This window comes from Ips typographus, linkage group LG6 (genome assembly GCF_016097725.1).
Source record: "Ips typographus isolate SLU linkage group LG6, UJ_Ityp_2.0, whole genome shotgun sequence".
Taxonomy (NCBI): domain Eukaryota; kingdom Metazoa; phylum Arthropoda; class Insecta; order Coleoptera; family Curculionidae; genus Ips; species Ips typographus.
In genome coordinates, this window is record NC_138427.1 from 10,482,544 (window position 1) to 10,495,113 (window position 12,570).

The 12,570-nt window shown below is 35.2% G+C and overlaps 2 protein-coding genes across 6 annotated transcripts; one reads left to right on the top strand and one right to left on the bottom strand.

The window, feature by feature from the left end:
* Positions 1–878: 878 nt before the first annotated feature.
* On the top strand, positions 879–8,629 carry LOC145730756 (uncharacterized). Of its 5 annotated transcripts, XM_081982124.1 has the most exons (17): positions 879–1,004; positions 1,056–1,128; positions 4,492–4,667; positions 4,723–4,896; positions 4,949–5,187; positions 5,239–5,411; positions 5,464–5,605; positions 5,707–5,839; positions 5,894–6,050; positions 6,430–6,675; positions 6,730–6,870; positions 7,118–7,334; positions 7,406–7,539; positions 7,595–7,835; positions 7,884–8,168; positions 8,224–8,362; positions 8,416–8,629. In XM_081982124.1, exons 3-17 carry the CDS (start codon positions 4,569–4,571, stop codon positions 8,578–8,580), a joined length of 2,685 nt encoding a protein of 894 aa, XP_081838250.1. In that variant the 5' UTR covers positions 879–1,004; positions 1,056–1,128; positions 4,492–4,568; the 3' UTR covers positions 8,581–8,629. The 5 variants fall into 5 exon arrangements, with proteins under 5 accessions (XP_081838250.1, XP_081838249.1, XP_081838253.1 ...); XM_081982123.1 differs by having other exon boundaries at positions 978–1,128; XM_081982127.1 differs by having other exon boundaries at positions 978–1,128; positions 7,890–8,168.
* A 59-nt stretch (positions 8,630–8,688) lies between these two features.
* Positions 8,689–12,469, bottom strand: cos (kinesin-like protein costa). The gene is made up of 6 exons (XM_081982118.1): positions 10,936–12,469; positions 10,716–10,849; positions 10,268–10,437; positions 9,331–10,203; positions 9,030–9,270; positions 8,689–8,969 (listed from the first exon to the last, which is right to left on the bottom strand). The coding sequence occupies exons 1-6, from the start codon at positions 12,192–12,194 to the stop codon at positions 8,767–8,769; spliced, it is 2,880 nt and encodes a 959-aa protein (XP_081838244.1). The 5' UTR covers positions 12,195–12,469; the 3' UTR covers positions 8,689–8,766.
* Positions 12,470–12,570: the final 101 nt, after the last annotated feature.

Here is a 12,570-nt window from a genome sequence, read left to right on the forward strand (position 1 = left end):
AATTGCTGGAAAAGATGTGACATTTGATTGTTGATCACAAGATCTCAATCGGACTTTTGTATGAACAGACTTAGAATTGTTGCTTTCCTATGAATAATTTTGTAGTTTCCATATCTCATAGCTCACCAAAGTCAAGAAAATGTTCCCATCTTTATCAAGAGCCTTAATTTGCAATGGTTTTCTCAACTTACTCTAGACTTTCTATGGATATGCTTGAATTTTACATACCGGAAAAGTTTTACATTTACAGCCAAAACGTTGACACATTATAAGTTCGAAACTTTGAAAGTTGTTGTTCACTCCTATTCCTCCTACTATTTTCGATCTATCATATATGTAATGGTCCAAATCCATCAACTTTTGCTTTTTACGGCATGGAAGAGACACCCCATCCCAGAACCAGAGTTTACAAACACTAATTAGCTGCAAGAGTTAATTATCGTAAAATGAAAACCACTAAACTAAAGAATTAAATTAAATTAATTACTTATTAAAGAAAACTATTTCAAAATATTTTATTGAGAATTCTATCAATATCTATAAAACGTGTGAATTCAATTATATTAAGTCAACAACCTCACACACCTCACTGTCTGAGGTACATTCGTGTCCGCACCAACCTACAAAAAAATATTACCTTCACAAGTATGTTGACGGAAAATGCGGTGTTGAATAAAGCAAAACATCCAAGGAAAATATGCTTTTTCTGCTACTTCAGTTCGTTCCCCCTTAGAAATATAATCATTAATGAAGAAGTTACCTTTCCCATCGCCTGTAGAAATCTTTGTGCATTCATTACAGTCCATAATTGCGTTCACCTCGAGCCATTTCCTTTTGCTGTTGAACCGACTTGGTACGATCGTTCTCGACCATCGTCTTCGGTACCTTCTTGTGGAACCAACACACGCCAGGTGCTATTTTCAAGAAACTTATAACCAGCGAGGTGCACCTTTGTTTTGTCCAAAAGAATGTCTGGGCCAATTACGGTTTGGGTTTTTGTTGGGGTAGAACTCCCAGTCGAGATAGACGATTAAGGTGTAACGAATTTTTTTTAGTGTCGGATCTTCTTAGTGTACAGTGTGAACCAAATTTAACTCATCCTGGATTATAAACCTGTTACTGATACCGGTAAGTCATCTTTAAATATCTTCCTAATGTGCGCGATTAATTATCTCAATACGGTACAACCATCGATATCTATAGTCATTAATACTTTTTATTTTCATTTTTACCCGACTTTTTAACTGTAAACTCCGTTACATAAGCTGGATAAAAACCCATTTAATCCCAAGGAATTCCACCGCATAATTTTTAATAACTTTAAGTCAACTTTTTAGACTGGTCATCATATCAACTTTTGCAACTTTATGGGCGACACATGCTAGATATTAAACCACGATATCGCTAATGAAATCCAACATTACAAATGTGTGAACTAGATATCTTGAAACCAGCATTAGATACTGTTTTTCCATTCTATTCAATAGAGAAATATAAGCGCATTTACATAAAACCAGACAATTTACAGTTCTCGAGGAAAGGCGTAAACCAAACCGTGTACTTTGAAAGAATAAATTAACTGGAGGGCATTTTATATTTATTCAGCTTATGTACAGGAGCGAATGGTAAAAATGCTATTAGCATTTTACCACATCATACAGTATACCCTTTACTAAAAACTACAAGAACAAACAGTTGACATAACAACGCATAGTATCAGTATTATTATCATCAAAAATTACTGTCGTCCGGTACGCATAAATTACATGGTACCGGGTACTATACTTTTCCTAGTAAAGTCACTGAAATTGCTTTTGTGGCTTCTGCTATTGAATATGAAGTACCCAAAGAAACGCACCTTACAAAGGGAATAATATTAATTATGCAAGACCGCATAGAAAGTTGTCGTTCTGAAAATGTTTATCCTCGGTGAAAATAGTTGCTTTGTGGGAAAAGCATTAATATGATTTGAAATCCCGTAGTTTTTTTCCTTAAAAGTGATTAATAAAATCCAGTTTGAGAGTGCAAATAAGTTTCTTGACCGGATCAGCATTGTGCCCTCTTATGGACAGATTAATGAAAGCATAAAAACAAACAATGAGCGCAATCTGATATGGAATTACACATATTTTAATTTAAAGACGCTACTCAATACTAAATAAAATGCAGGTAAACCATTACAGAGTGCTTAATTGAAGTTTCAATTCGCTAATCCACTCCATTTTAGATGTTACAAGAGATAAAGAAAGTTATGGAGAGGCAATGTGCAAATAATCCACCTTGTCCGTATATCTTACTTTTTTAATGATCAAATGAAGTAAAAAATTTCTATATGAGGATTAGTTCTTACAGTCTAAGTGTTGCTGGTTAGTCGTGTTTTTACCACTAGAATCCTTCCAGTTTCTAGACTCTTTGATGAAACAGTGAATTAACAAAATTATATTACGCTTTGGCCAAAAAACAGTTTTCATTTCACTGTAACTAAAATATTTGACTACAGTTTTATTATTGTTACAGTGAAAACATTTTAAAACAAAAATTTGTTTAACATGAATGCTTAATTAACGCGGTAATCCGAATAATTAACCAACCTTGCAGGTGTAATTATTATTGTTTCAGAATTCAGGCTATTAAAAGACCAACGAACTTGACATCTGTTATTTTGAAGTCTATTGGAAACCTGCTTGTCTAATGTTGTTAAAATCTATAAAGCATAGAAGTTCTCCTCATCTTACGTGGTTAAACTGCTATTGTTTTGTATTGATCAACCTTGTAAAAAAGCGTATCAAATTTAGTTATTTCGCTTATTAAGTTTCGACATCAAAGTAGAACAATACAAGCTATAAATTTAAGCGTATGGTTGTTTCTTCTTCAGCATTACAATCAAGCAGATCATTACAGTACTTTGAATCAAACACCAGGATCAATCACTATAATGCATAATATTAACGGTTTGTAATTGCATATCATACTTTGGAGGCCATAACGGCTTGGTTAGAAGTGCCACTGCTGAGTTAAACAGCTAATAATCCTTCGTTATGGTAATGCAATTTCTTGAGAATGTATTCATACCCACGATTGCCACAGAAAAATTGTTGGTGTCGAAGTGGTAGAAACGGAGAGTTAACAGGCAAAATCCATTAAGATAAGACTCCAGTTTTGTAAATCAAGGAAAAGCATTAGTATGGTAAGAAAGTAAGAACGGAAAGCATGTTTTGTGTAAACTGGAAGTTAAGGATTTTTCTGTCAGTTTGGTAAGTGGTTTAAGCAATTTCTAATGAGAACAATTTAGGTATCCACTTCTTTATTTCCAAAAAGACAAAAGCTGAAAACTTCAAACGAAATACATAACTTAAAAAGAAAAGACAATCAAGATAACGTTAACTACAATCATTATCAACGTAATTAACAAAACAATTAAATTTCGAAATCCAATAATCGTATTCATTAACTCATCATGCTGGTTTTTAAGACCGCTTGCATAAACTTTGATTAAAGTGGGACAATTTCTAAATTACGTGTTTTTACAGATTAAAAAGCTGGACCTTAATTTAGAAGATGGAATCTCTGTTACATGCCATTCTGGAAGTAATGGGATTTTAATGACCAAAGCAGGTCTTTAACTTTAAAGATCGTTTTTTTCGTATTTTTTTCGTGAGAACTCACTCTGATTCCAAGCCAAAACGAAATGATTACGATGGAACTCTGTTGTAACTATTACGAAATTTATTCATTTCAACTGGAAGCAAACATATCCAGACAAACATACGAGATTCTGAAGTTTACCAGAGAATTTAATTACCTGTAGGTGTATGATGGATTCCTTCAGGCAATTTGTGTGCAGTTCGTAACTAATAATAATGTGGATTAAACTGATCTTAGTTTAATTTGATCAGAGCACGCGAATATAATTTAATTTTTCAGGTTTGATTATTACAGAACAGGCTTATTTAAATTCATGTTAAGGTCCCATCATTATCATCCGTCCCCTAAGTCCCATCATCTGTCTACATGTTACACCAATTATTTTCTTGCTTTTTTTAATAAAACTAGTTTCTAGAGTGTTTATGTATTAAATTGGATACATTTTGTAAAGTCTGCCATTGCTGGAGATTGTCTTATTTCGAAAGCAATTGAATTTTATAGTATGAAAGAAAGCGTGTCGGGAATAGTACATATTCACACGATCAAGGTGATTAGGAAAAATCTTTCCCACTACATGTTTCTCCATATACATTTTCAATAATAATCTACATAAAATTTGTTTCCATATTTATTTAATCAAGTCTGCAAAATAGACAAAATGCAGTTTGTAAATTTTTACAACGGAAATATTTTGATCAGCTCTGACTGATAGTTTAATTAACTTTTCTTCTACACAAACACAATAAGATATGATTGTTTGAAAAATTCTTGATCAATGATATCTAATGGTTTTTAAACTGTTAGCACAAATTCTGAAAATGCTTTATAAAAGTAAATATTTTTTAGTGTACGGAGGCGGGCATGAACCACCCAAATCTGGTCCACAATCTAATGCAGTGGTTCAGACGCCGCCATCTTATCGAATGCCACCCGTTCCACCTTTTGTCGAAGCTGGAATACCAGGATCTACTGTAGCTTTTTCTACTTCCGCGCAACTCTACACCCATTCAAGCAAATTTCCAGTGAGTTTCCATATTATAGATCTGGATGGCTTGTAACTAAATTGGTTTGTTACAGATTGAACGCCAAATCACACTAACCACCACGGAAAAAAACTTTAAAATTCCAATTTTGAATGATATAAAGAAGAAGTCTAAAGGAGCAGTCATTGCACCGGACGTTCCTCCAAAACGTCTTACAGCCTGGACACACCAGGAACAAATGCACCCCCATCAACTCTACTCAGAACAGGTAATAATTGCCAATTTTTCCTTTAACAATTATACATCCCGTTCCATGGCAGGCACATATTGGTTTAAGTCAACCAATTCATCAACAACCCGAACCCGTGTACAGAGCATCGTACTGTCCAGAAGTTGAACTGTACGGAAATCACGGTTTGATACGAGAAAACTCTAAAGTTCCACCACACCTCAACGAAACCGGAACTAATAGCGACCTTCAGCAAATTGTGTATCACACACCCCAAAAACAAGAACCACAAGACACGGAAGACAAATCACTGACACCAAAAAGTTCTAGGTAACCTTTTGACCAATCCTAAATCCTCATTTAATAAGGACTTAAATTTAGAAGTGTAAGTAAAACATATCACGCCATCAAAGACATCATTTCTGGAAAATTTAAAAACAAGGACCTGGAAAAAGGCGATGTGGCTGAACTGAACAACATTCCAGAAAACACTAAAAAACCGCCAGTAGAAACTAAACCCGATATGGCCAGTGCACCTCTAAATGCTGGACAAGGTAGGAAAGAGTCAATATAATTTATAGATGTTTTTTAATTTGTCCTTTTTAGCCTATCCAACTTCAGTGCAGGAAGCTCACCAATACAATCAACAAGTACTTCAACAGCACATGATTCACCAGTCTCATCAATATTATGCACAACAATTGAGGAATCAACAGCATCAACAATATTCACATTTGGCTCCAGCAAGGTATATGGTACATTTTATTGTTTCTAAATTAATGATATTAGAAAAGTTAATAATATAAGTAGTATATTAAATTAGTGAAATTTTTTTTTTTTTATATTTAGACCACAAGAAGCTTTAAGACATAGACAAGATGACCAAATGTACGGTAACAAACCATTCATGTATTCCCCATCCACTAGCACCCGACAGTTCCCTAACTCTGGAGGATTTCCCAATCCAGAAAACAACACTCAGGTAATTGTTGAGGATTTATCTTTGGGTTCAATATTTCATAATTACCATTTTTAGCATCAAACCAAACAGGATTTTGCTGAGAGTGCCGCTTGTCTGGAACGACGAAGCGCCCAGCAAATAGAAAGGGATAATCTGAAGCAAAAAAATCTGGAAACCCGCCGAACACTTTCGCATCCACATTTGCTCATAGACGGAGATGGGAGTGAATTACGTAAGTATGAATAATTTATAAGGTTACGTTACGTGACCAAACCTTCAGGATACGAAAATATATCTAGAATTTAGGGAGACAAATGGAATTTGTTAGAGATAGGACGTGGGTGAACAGACAACTTAATTTTTAGCACGTTTATAATGGACACCCATGCTCATTGTTATTAAGATGCTGTGGATCGATGACCCACATTCAGCAAGGGCTTACAAACAAAAAGCCGCATTTATCCCCTTTTTTTAGGTTAAGTGGACGTCCTTCACATTTTTATCAAGTTCAAATGCCCTTCGTCTTTATGCACCCCCCCTTTAGATTTATTACGTCTACTCTATGAATCTTCGTGATTTGATTAAAATTTATTCAATTTAAATTATTATAGATAATGGGACACCTCAACAGCCAATGAATGTGAGAAGAGGATCTTTAGGGAACATATTAGAAGTGAACAAGAACCCACTAACCAACCAAGAAAAAGACAGCGATGATGGCGGATTCCTGAATCGAAACTCATCATCAAAACGTAATTATGGTAGCCACCAAAGCGAACCAAATAATGGTCAACAGCAGCACGAAAGCAACAAAGGCAAACCATTTGAAACTAGCAGAAAAATCGAAATCGAGGGCGGTAAGTAAATCTATAATTTTAGAAGAAAGGTTTGTGGCTCAAAATCTAGTTTAGGTGAAAAAGAAAGAGCCTCATCAAACATTGATTCAGGAAGGGGAAGTGCAGCCTACAGTAGCGGGAGACGACCACCTCTAGACGATGTTACTGACACTGCTTGTGCATCTCCAAGAGGTTACGATGATACTAATGATCAAGGTATAAAATATTTACATTATCAATTCTACACGACGAAAACAGTATATTTTGTGCATCAAGGCACAGGCAATTTAAACTTTTCCATAGTAAAAACCCCGGGATTTATAAATTTTATTACCAGTCTAACAAAAAAGTAATTTAACTTTCTTAAGAGAAATTAATGACGAAAAACTTGAGTGGACCTTCGTTTAGCAACTGGCCTACATGGGATTTATTTTGCTGACCTGTTAACTGGAAAATATTTCAGAAAACGATTCGGAATGGGTGGATATCGTGGAAAAGGAGCTTAGACACATTTTGGAGCCCAAACTTCTGGAGTTGTCTTTGCGAGGCAATAGTCACGGAGTTACCAGGTCAACGGTGAGCGGAAGCATTTCTTCAATTACCCCACCTCTTCCTCCACTGTCTGGTGGTGATAATCTGTCACCAACTTTGACGCCAAAATCGTCTGGAAAATTTAAAGGGTAATATTTTAAATAGTTTTTTTTTGTTTATAAAGTTAGAACTACTTAATTACTATATTCGTCTATTATAGGTCAGTCCGAGACAGAAATCCTCATTATGAAGCCTACAAAGGAAAAATTCATCCTAGAGACTCACTTTACGAAGACAAAAGTGATAAATACACTAAAAAAATTGATTACAACACAGCATTAAGGGGTAAACAAAGTACGCACCTTTACCTATCCAACTACGCAATATCTAATTTAAAAAAAAAAATTAGTTTTTGGTTTAGATAGCACAGATTTCACTTCAACAACAACAAGGTCTGCTCTGGATCTTGAGTCTATTCTAGATGGACAAAGCGATTCAGACGCCAACCTTAGCATAGCCGATACCAAAGCAATTAGAAAACAACTGGAAGGACTAGAAAATATGTATTCAGAAGTTTTAAAGTTTTTAGGGGTCAACAAACGATTAGGAAATAGGTACCAACCATCCGATCCTAGAATTCACAAGAAAAGGTAACTTTTCAAATTGTTAAAACCAACAAACCGGACATGTTGGAGAAGTTTTAGACATGGAAGTATGTCTTCGCTGCCGACTTCTTCGGTGAGTTCAGTTAGACGAGAACGACGTTATGTACGAGGAGCTTCAGAAGATCGGAGAAGAGGTAGAGAACCGCGCACCACTAATAAGCGATTTCAACGGTTGGAAGCTCACGTGGTCACTTTGGCAAGAAGTGTTGCACATTTGTCGAGCGAAATGCGCACTCAACATTTGGTGATTCAAGAAATTGAATCGGTACGCCAGGAAGTGGCGGCTTTAAGGGCTCAAACTAACATGTTGAACATTAGGTGGTTATAACTTGGTTACTCATTGTTCCGGATAAGTCATTGTTTTGTGTTAAAGATCTCAGTCCACATTAAGACCAGTTACGAACTCGGAATTACCATCTCTGGCTAATCCGACCAGAGTCAAGAAGTTGACGAAGTTTTTTGGAGACGAGCCTCCCTTGGTCCGGTTATTTCTAAGAAAGTTGGGCTATGAGGTGCAAACTTGTCGTGTGCTTGAAATTATAAACTTTCAAACATTTTTTTTTAGAAATACGCTAATAATTTTGAAAATGAAAAAATTGGCATGGTGGAATTGCCTTACCTCAGTGAAGAGCGGCTACAGAAAATGGGTATTCCTCTGGGACCAAGATTGAGGATAATGCAGGAGGCTCAAATATCAGTGTACAAGGACAACACATTGTGTATTGTGTAATCAGTTTAGTTTAGTCGTATTAAAAATAAATAAAGCTATTTATATTATAGTGCTGTTTTCAATTGGTACAGTAATCAGGTCATCAACAAAAATCAATAATTTAACACATTTTCTGCTACATTTCAACTATATTTTACAACAATACACCTACAAAAACAAACACTGACTTAAATATCACAAACGTTATTACTGGGAATTAGTTGAAGTCTGCTGAATAAAAAGCTTATTTTTCTGTCTGGTGATTTTTGCTTGAGATGAAGGGATTACATTTTGCAGTTGCCTAGGAACTATTTCTGTTCGGGCTATTCGAGTTATACGAGTGATCAAACTACTTTTATCAATTTTACTACTGCCAGCGCCACCCACGGCCCTCGTTACCGATTGTTTGCCTAAAAAAAAAATAACAGAGTATAAACAATACCCGAAAATTACTTTAAAAAAATAGGTACCAAATAATCGAAGTCTCCTACTGTCATCACTAGTAGTGTCATTAGCCACGTGTCGCAACACTAGATGAATTTTGTCCTCATATTGTTCTTGCAAGTGCGCGACTCGTCGTTCCCCTTCTAACCTCACTTGTTGTAGATTATGACTTAAGTTTTGAACTCTGTGAATTAAAACTTCATTTTGGTTTTCGTAATCGAAAACTTGAAGTTCAAGTTTTTTTCCACTTAGTCGCAGTTCAATAACCTGCAAATAAATCAAAAAAAAAAATCTCTTTCATGGAATAAAATGTTTGATATGCCTTACCTTCTGAAAGTAACGGTAAAGTAGCATTCTCATTTCCGGCTCGCTAAGATGCATCAACCTATCCATCAGCATCACATCTCCAGGTTCCTCAACTTTTTCCACCGCTTTCTCATTAATGTTACGATGACCGCATAAAAGTTCGTTTTTATATTCAATGGCCAAATCTATTGCCTCTATGGCTTCTTCATACTGCAACAGTTTCTTCTCTTCAATATCATTTAAAATCTTCTTGTTCTGAGACTTTGTGTCGATTTGACATCGCTGCTCGACTAGATACTCTCGAGTTTTTCGTAAATTTCGTATTTCGTGTCTGTATCTTTCGAGTTCCTCGGTCGATACTGATAAGTTGTCTTCCATGTCTGAGTTGGACAACATTAAAAGAACTAAGGCTTTATTTTCGTCGTTGCTTTTCTGTGATTTTTCGCAAACATCACCCCTAATTCTGTTTTTGTCTATTGAATGACTCTCGTAGGTTTTTTTTCTGTTTTCCTCGCGTTTCTTAAGCTTTAAAATTTTGTCCAAGTGCTTTTTTGATGTGCGCAAACTATCCTCCAATTCCATCAGCCGTTTGTTGTCATCTTCGGTCATGTTTTTCAAATCTTGCGCGTCTTTCAGCTTAGTTTCGACTTCTTCCAGCTCCTCGCGATATTTAGTTTCTAGGAAGTGATTGTTTTTTTTATGAGCATTGGAAACTTTCTCTTGAGTGCTTTTAAACTCTTTCTTTAATTTCTGACATTTTTGCTCGATTTTCGAGTAGGCATTCACTTTAGTGTCTTTGTGTTTCAACAGCTGTTGAATGAGATTCTCTTTGATTCGGATTGTTTGATGAATATCGGCGATTTGTTTGTCGTATCCCTTGATTGTCAGTGAAATCTTCAATAAAACAATATTTGTGTAGATAAAATGATTATTGCAGCTTTGAAATTTTTGAGACTACCTGTTTTAAAACTTTCTTACTTCCTTGGGTTGTTAAGGGTTTTTCAATTAAGTCTTTTTTCTCTGGATCTGCAGTTACGTCTTCCTCACTGAAGACTAATGAGTTCAAGGACTCTTGCTTTTTGTGCAATTCTTCAAAGGAATGTACACTGTTTCGCCTACCTCTGGCGCCTGTAATGTTGAATACATTCTCTTCTGAACATTGAATTATAGATCAATCATGATCTGGTTTTTTTATATCAGTTTTTAAGCTAACACTTATAAACTACAAAGCCTAAAATTAATCTTAACAATTTGGTTAAAAAATTTATGTTTTCTCAAAAATTAGGTAAACAAATCAAAGAAATAGCCCCATAGAAGTGAAAATTGTACCAAATTATTATTTTCTCAACTATTGCAACTTGAAGGTGACATTTTAACATGTTGTCCAATACTTATAAAATTCTTACCTTTATGGTGATAACTAAAGTTTGATGAACTGTTAATACTGTCTCCTGGTGTTCTAGAACTAATATCAGCCTCATTGCATTTGTTGACTAAATTATCAGTCTTTTGTTGAAAGTCTGATATAAGATCATCCAATCTGAAACAACCCAATGTTCTACATAAGTATTAATTACTACACTAAAACCATATAAATAATAAGCAAACTACTTCTTAGATTCTTACCTAATTTGTTCTTCTTCATCTGACAAACTCTCATCACTTTCTGAATTTTCTTCATCTGAAAACTCTTCAGCATCCTCCTCATCAATTCTTTCTAAAGATCTGCGTGGTTCAGAAGTATCACTCAAACACTCTTCACACTCCTGCTTCAGCATTAACCATTGAGATATTTGCTCCAATTCAGTTTTTTTAATATAATCTGTGCTGACAAGTTTTTGAAAAATTTCCTCAGCATTCATAACCAGTTTCAACAGTTGATTTGCTGCAAATTGCAATCCAAACACATCCAAATTTTCTTGACCAACTGGATTTTGGGTGGTCATGTAGGCATTTACAGTCACAAAATTCTTAATTAATTGAGCTCTTGAGGCAATAGCTAATGTGTAGGCTGTTTCAGCATAATCATCCAATAAAGGTGAGAGACAACAAAGAAACACTGTTTTTGCTCTACCTCCAAAAGAATCTCTAAGGAGGGTTGTTAGAATTGATTGATTGTAAGGTATCTGGTTTGGATACAAAGGACTACTCCTTATATAATGATCTGATAATGCCATGATGCAGCTTTGTAGTGCTTGTAGACCTAAATCACTTGGTACTGTTTGAACTTGCCCTTGAATATCTTGCATAAATATTTTTTCACAGCCATTCAAATCTGCAAAACTTGCAGTGGATGTTCTATGGTGAACTGTGGTGTCAATTACAAGTTGCTGCTCTAAAGTAATAGTAAACAGTGAATGGGCCAATTTTCCAGCCAAACTGGATAACCCAAGCTGTATCAGCTGGAATGCATCTAAAATATCTTCAATTTCTATATTAGTTCCTCCTAACAGATCATTAATAGAATCTCCAGTTATTTGAGACCAGGTTATATGCAAAGACCATGTTTTTTCTTTGCCTTTAACAGATTTGAGCTTAGCCAATACAGCTCTTATAAATCTAGGTACAACCCCTTGATCTGCCTCACTAGCAGCATAATGCAACCCTGGTCCATATAAAGTGTAGGTTTTGCCCGTTTGTGACTGGCCAAATGTAACAACACTAACATCACATCCTTCAAGAAAATAGGGTACTAAAGGTTCAATAACACTAGTAAACACGGAATGTTGCGAACAGTTATAAGGCAAAGCTGTATTCACTGGGTAAATCTGATTGTTTGACACTTTTACAACATTATTCAAACTATCACTTTCTACACAAAATATTTGGTTTTTATTGCTAGGACGAGTACTTACTCTTACCGCAGTTTCTACGTAGGATTCCATAGTTGTATTGCTTTTAGTGTACACAGTTTGTGAGCTCAATTTAAATGTGTATCTAATTTACATTTTAGTGATATTAATGTATTCTAGTTGAATATATATAGAGGTAGCAGTAGTAGAAATGCCTAGGCGCGGTTACAGTGACTAGAATTAACGACTAAGCCGGCTAAAGCCCTATTAATAAACCATTTTATAGAATAAACAGGTTTTTAAGTTATAAACATAGAAATTGTTTATTATTCTTTTTGAAGAACATCTTGATTGTCAAAATCAGTGGTCAAAAGACACCAGGGTTGACTGCTGACACTAGTGACGTTCATAATTAACATTTACCATTAGCGAAAATCTGTTACTTGGCAGACATCAGGTGATTTGATTA

Bases quoted from the DNA above. Each gene is read 5' to 3' on its own strand.
- cos (XM_081982118.1), bottom strand. From the start codon at position 12,194: ATGGAATCCTACGTAGAAACTGCGGTAAGAGTAAGTACTCGTCCTAGC. The intron at 10,204-10,267 runs GTAGTCTCAAAA...GTTTTATTGAAG, and splicing joins GTAAGAAAGTTTTAAAACAG to ATTTCACTGACAATCAAGGG. The intron at 9,271-9,330 runs GTAAGGCATATC...ATTTATTTGCAG, and splicing joins TTTACCGTTACTTTCAGAAG to GTTATTGAACTGCGACTAAG.
- LOC145730756 (XM_081982124.1), top strand. From the start codon at position 4,569: ATGCCACCCGTTCCACCTTTTGTCGAAGCTGGAATACCAGGATCTACT. The intron at 6,051-6,429 runs GTAAGTATGAAT...AAATTATTATAG, and splicing joins CGGAGATGGGAGTGAATTAC to ATAATGGGACACCTCAACAG. The intron at 6,676-6,729 runs GTAAGTAAATCT...AATCTAGTTTAG, and splicing joins AAAAATCGAAATCGAGGGCG to GTGAAAAAGAAAGAGCCTCA.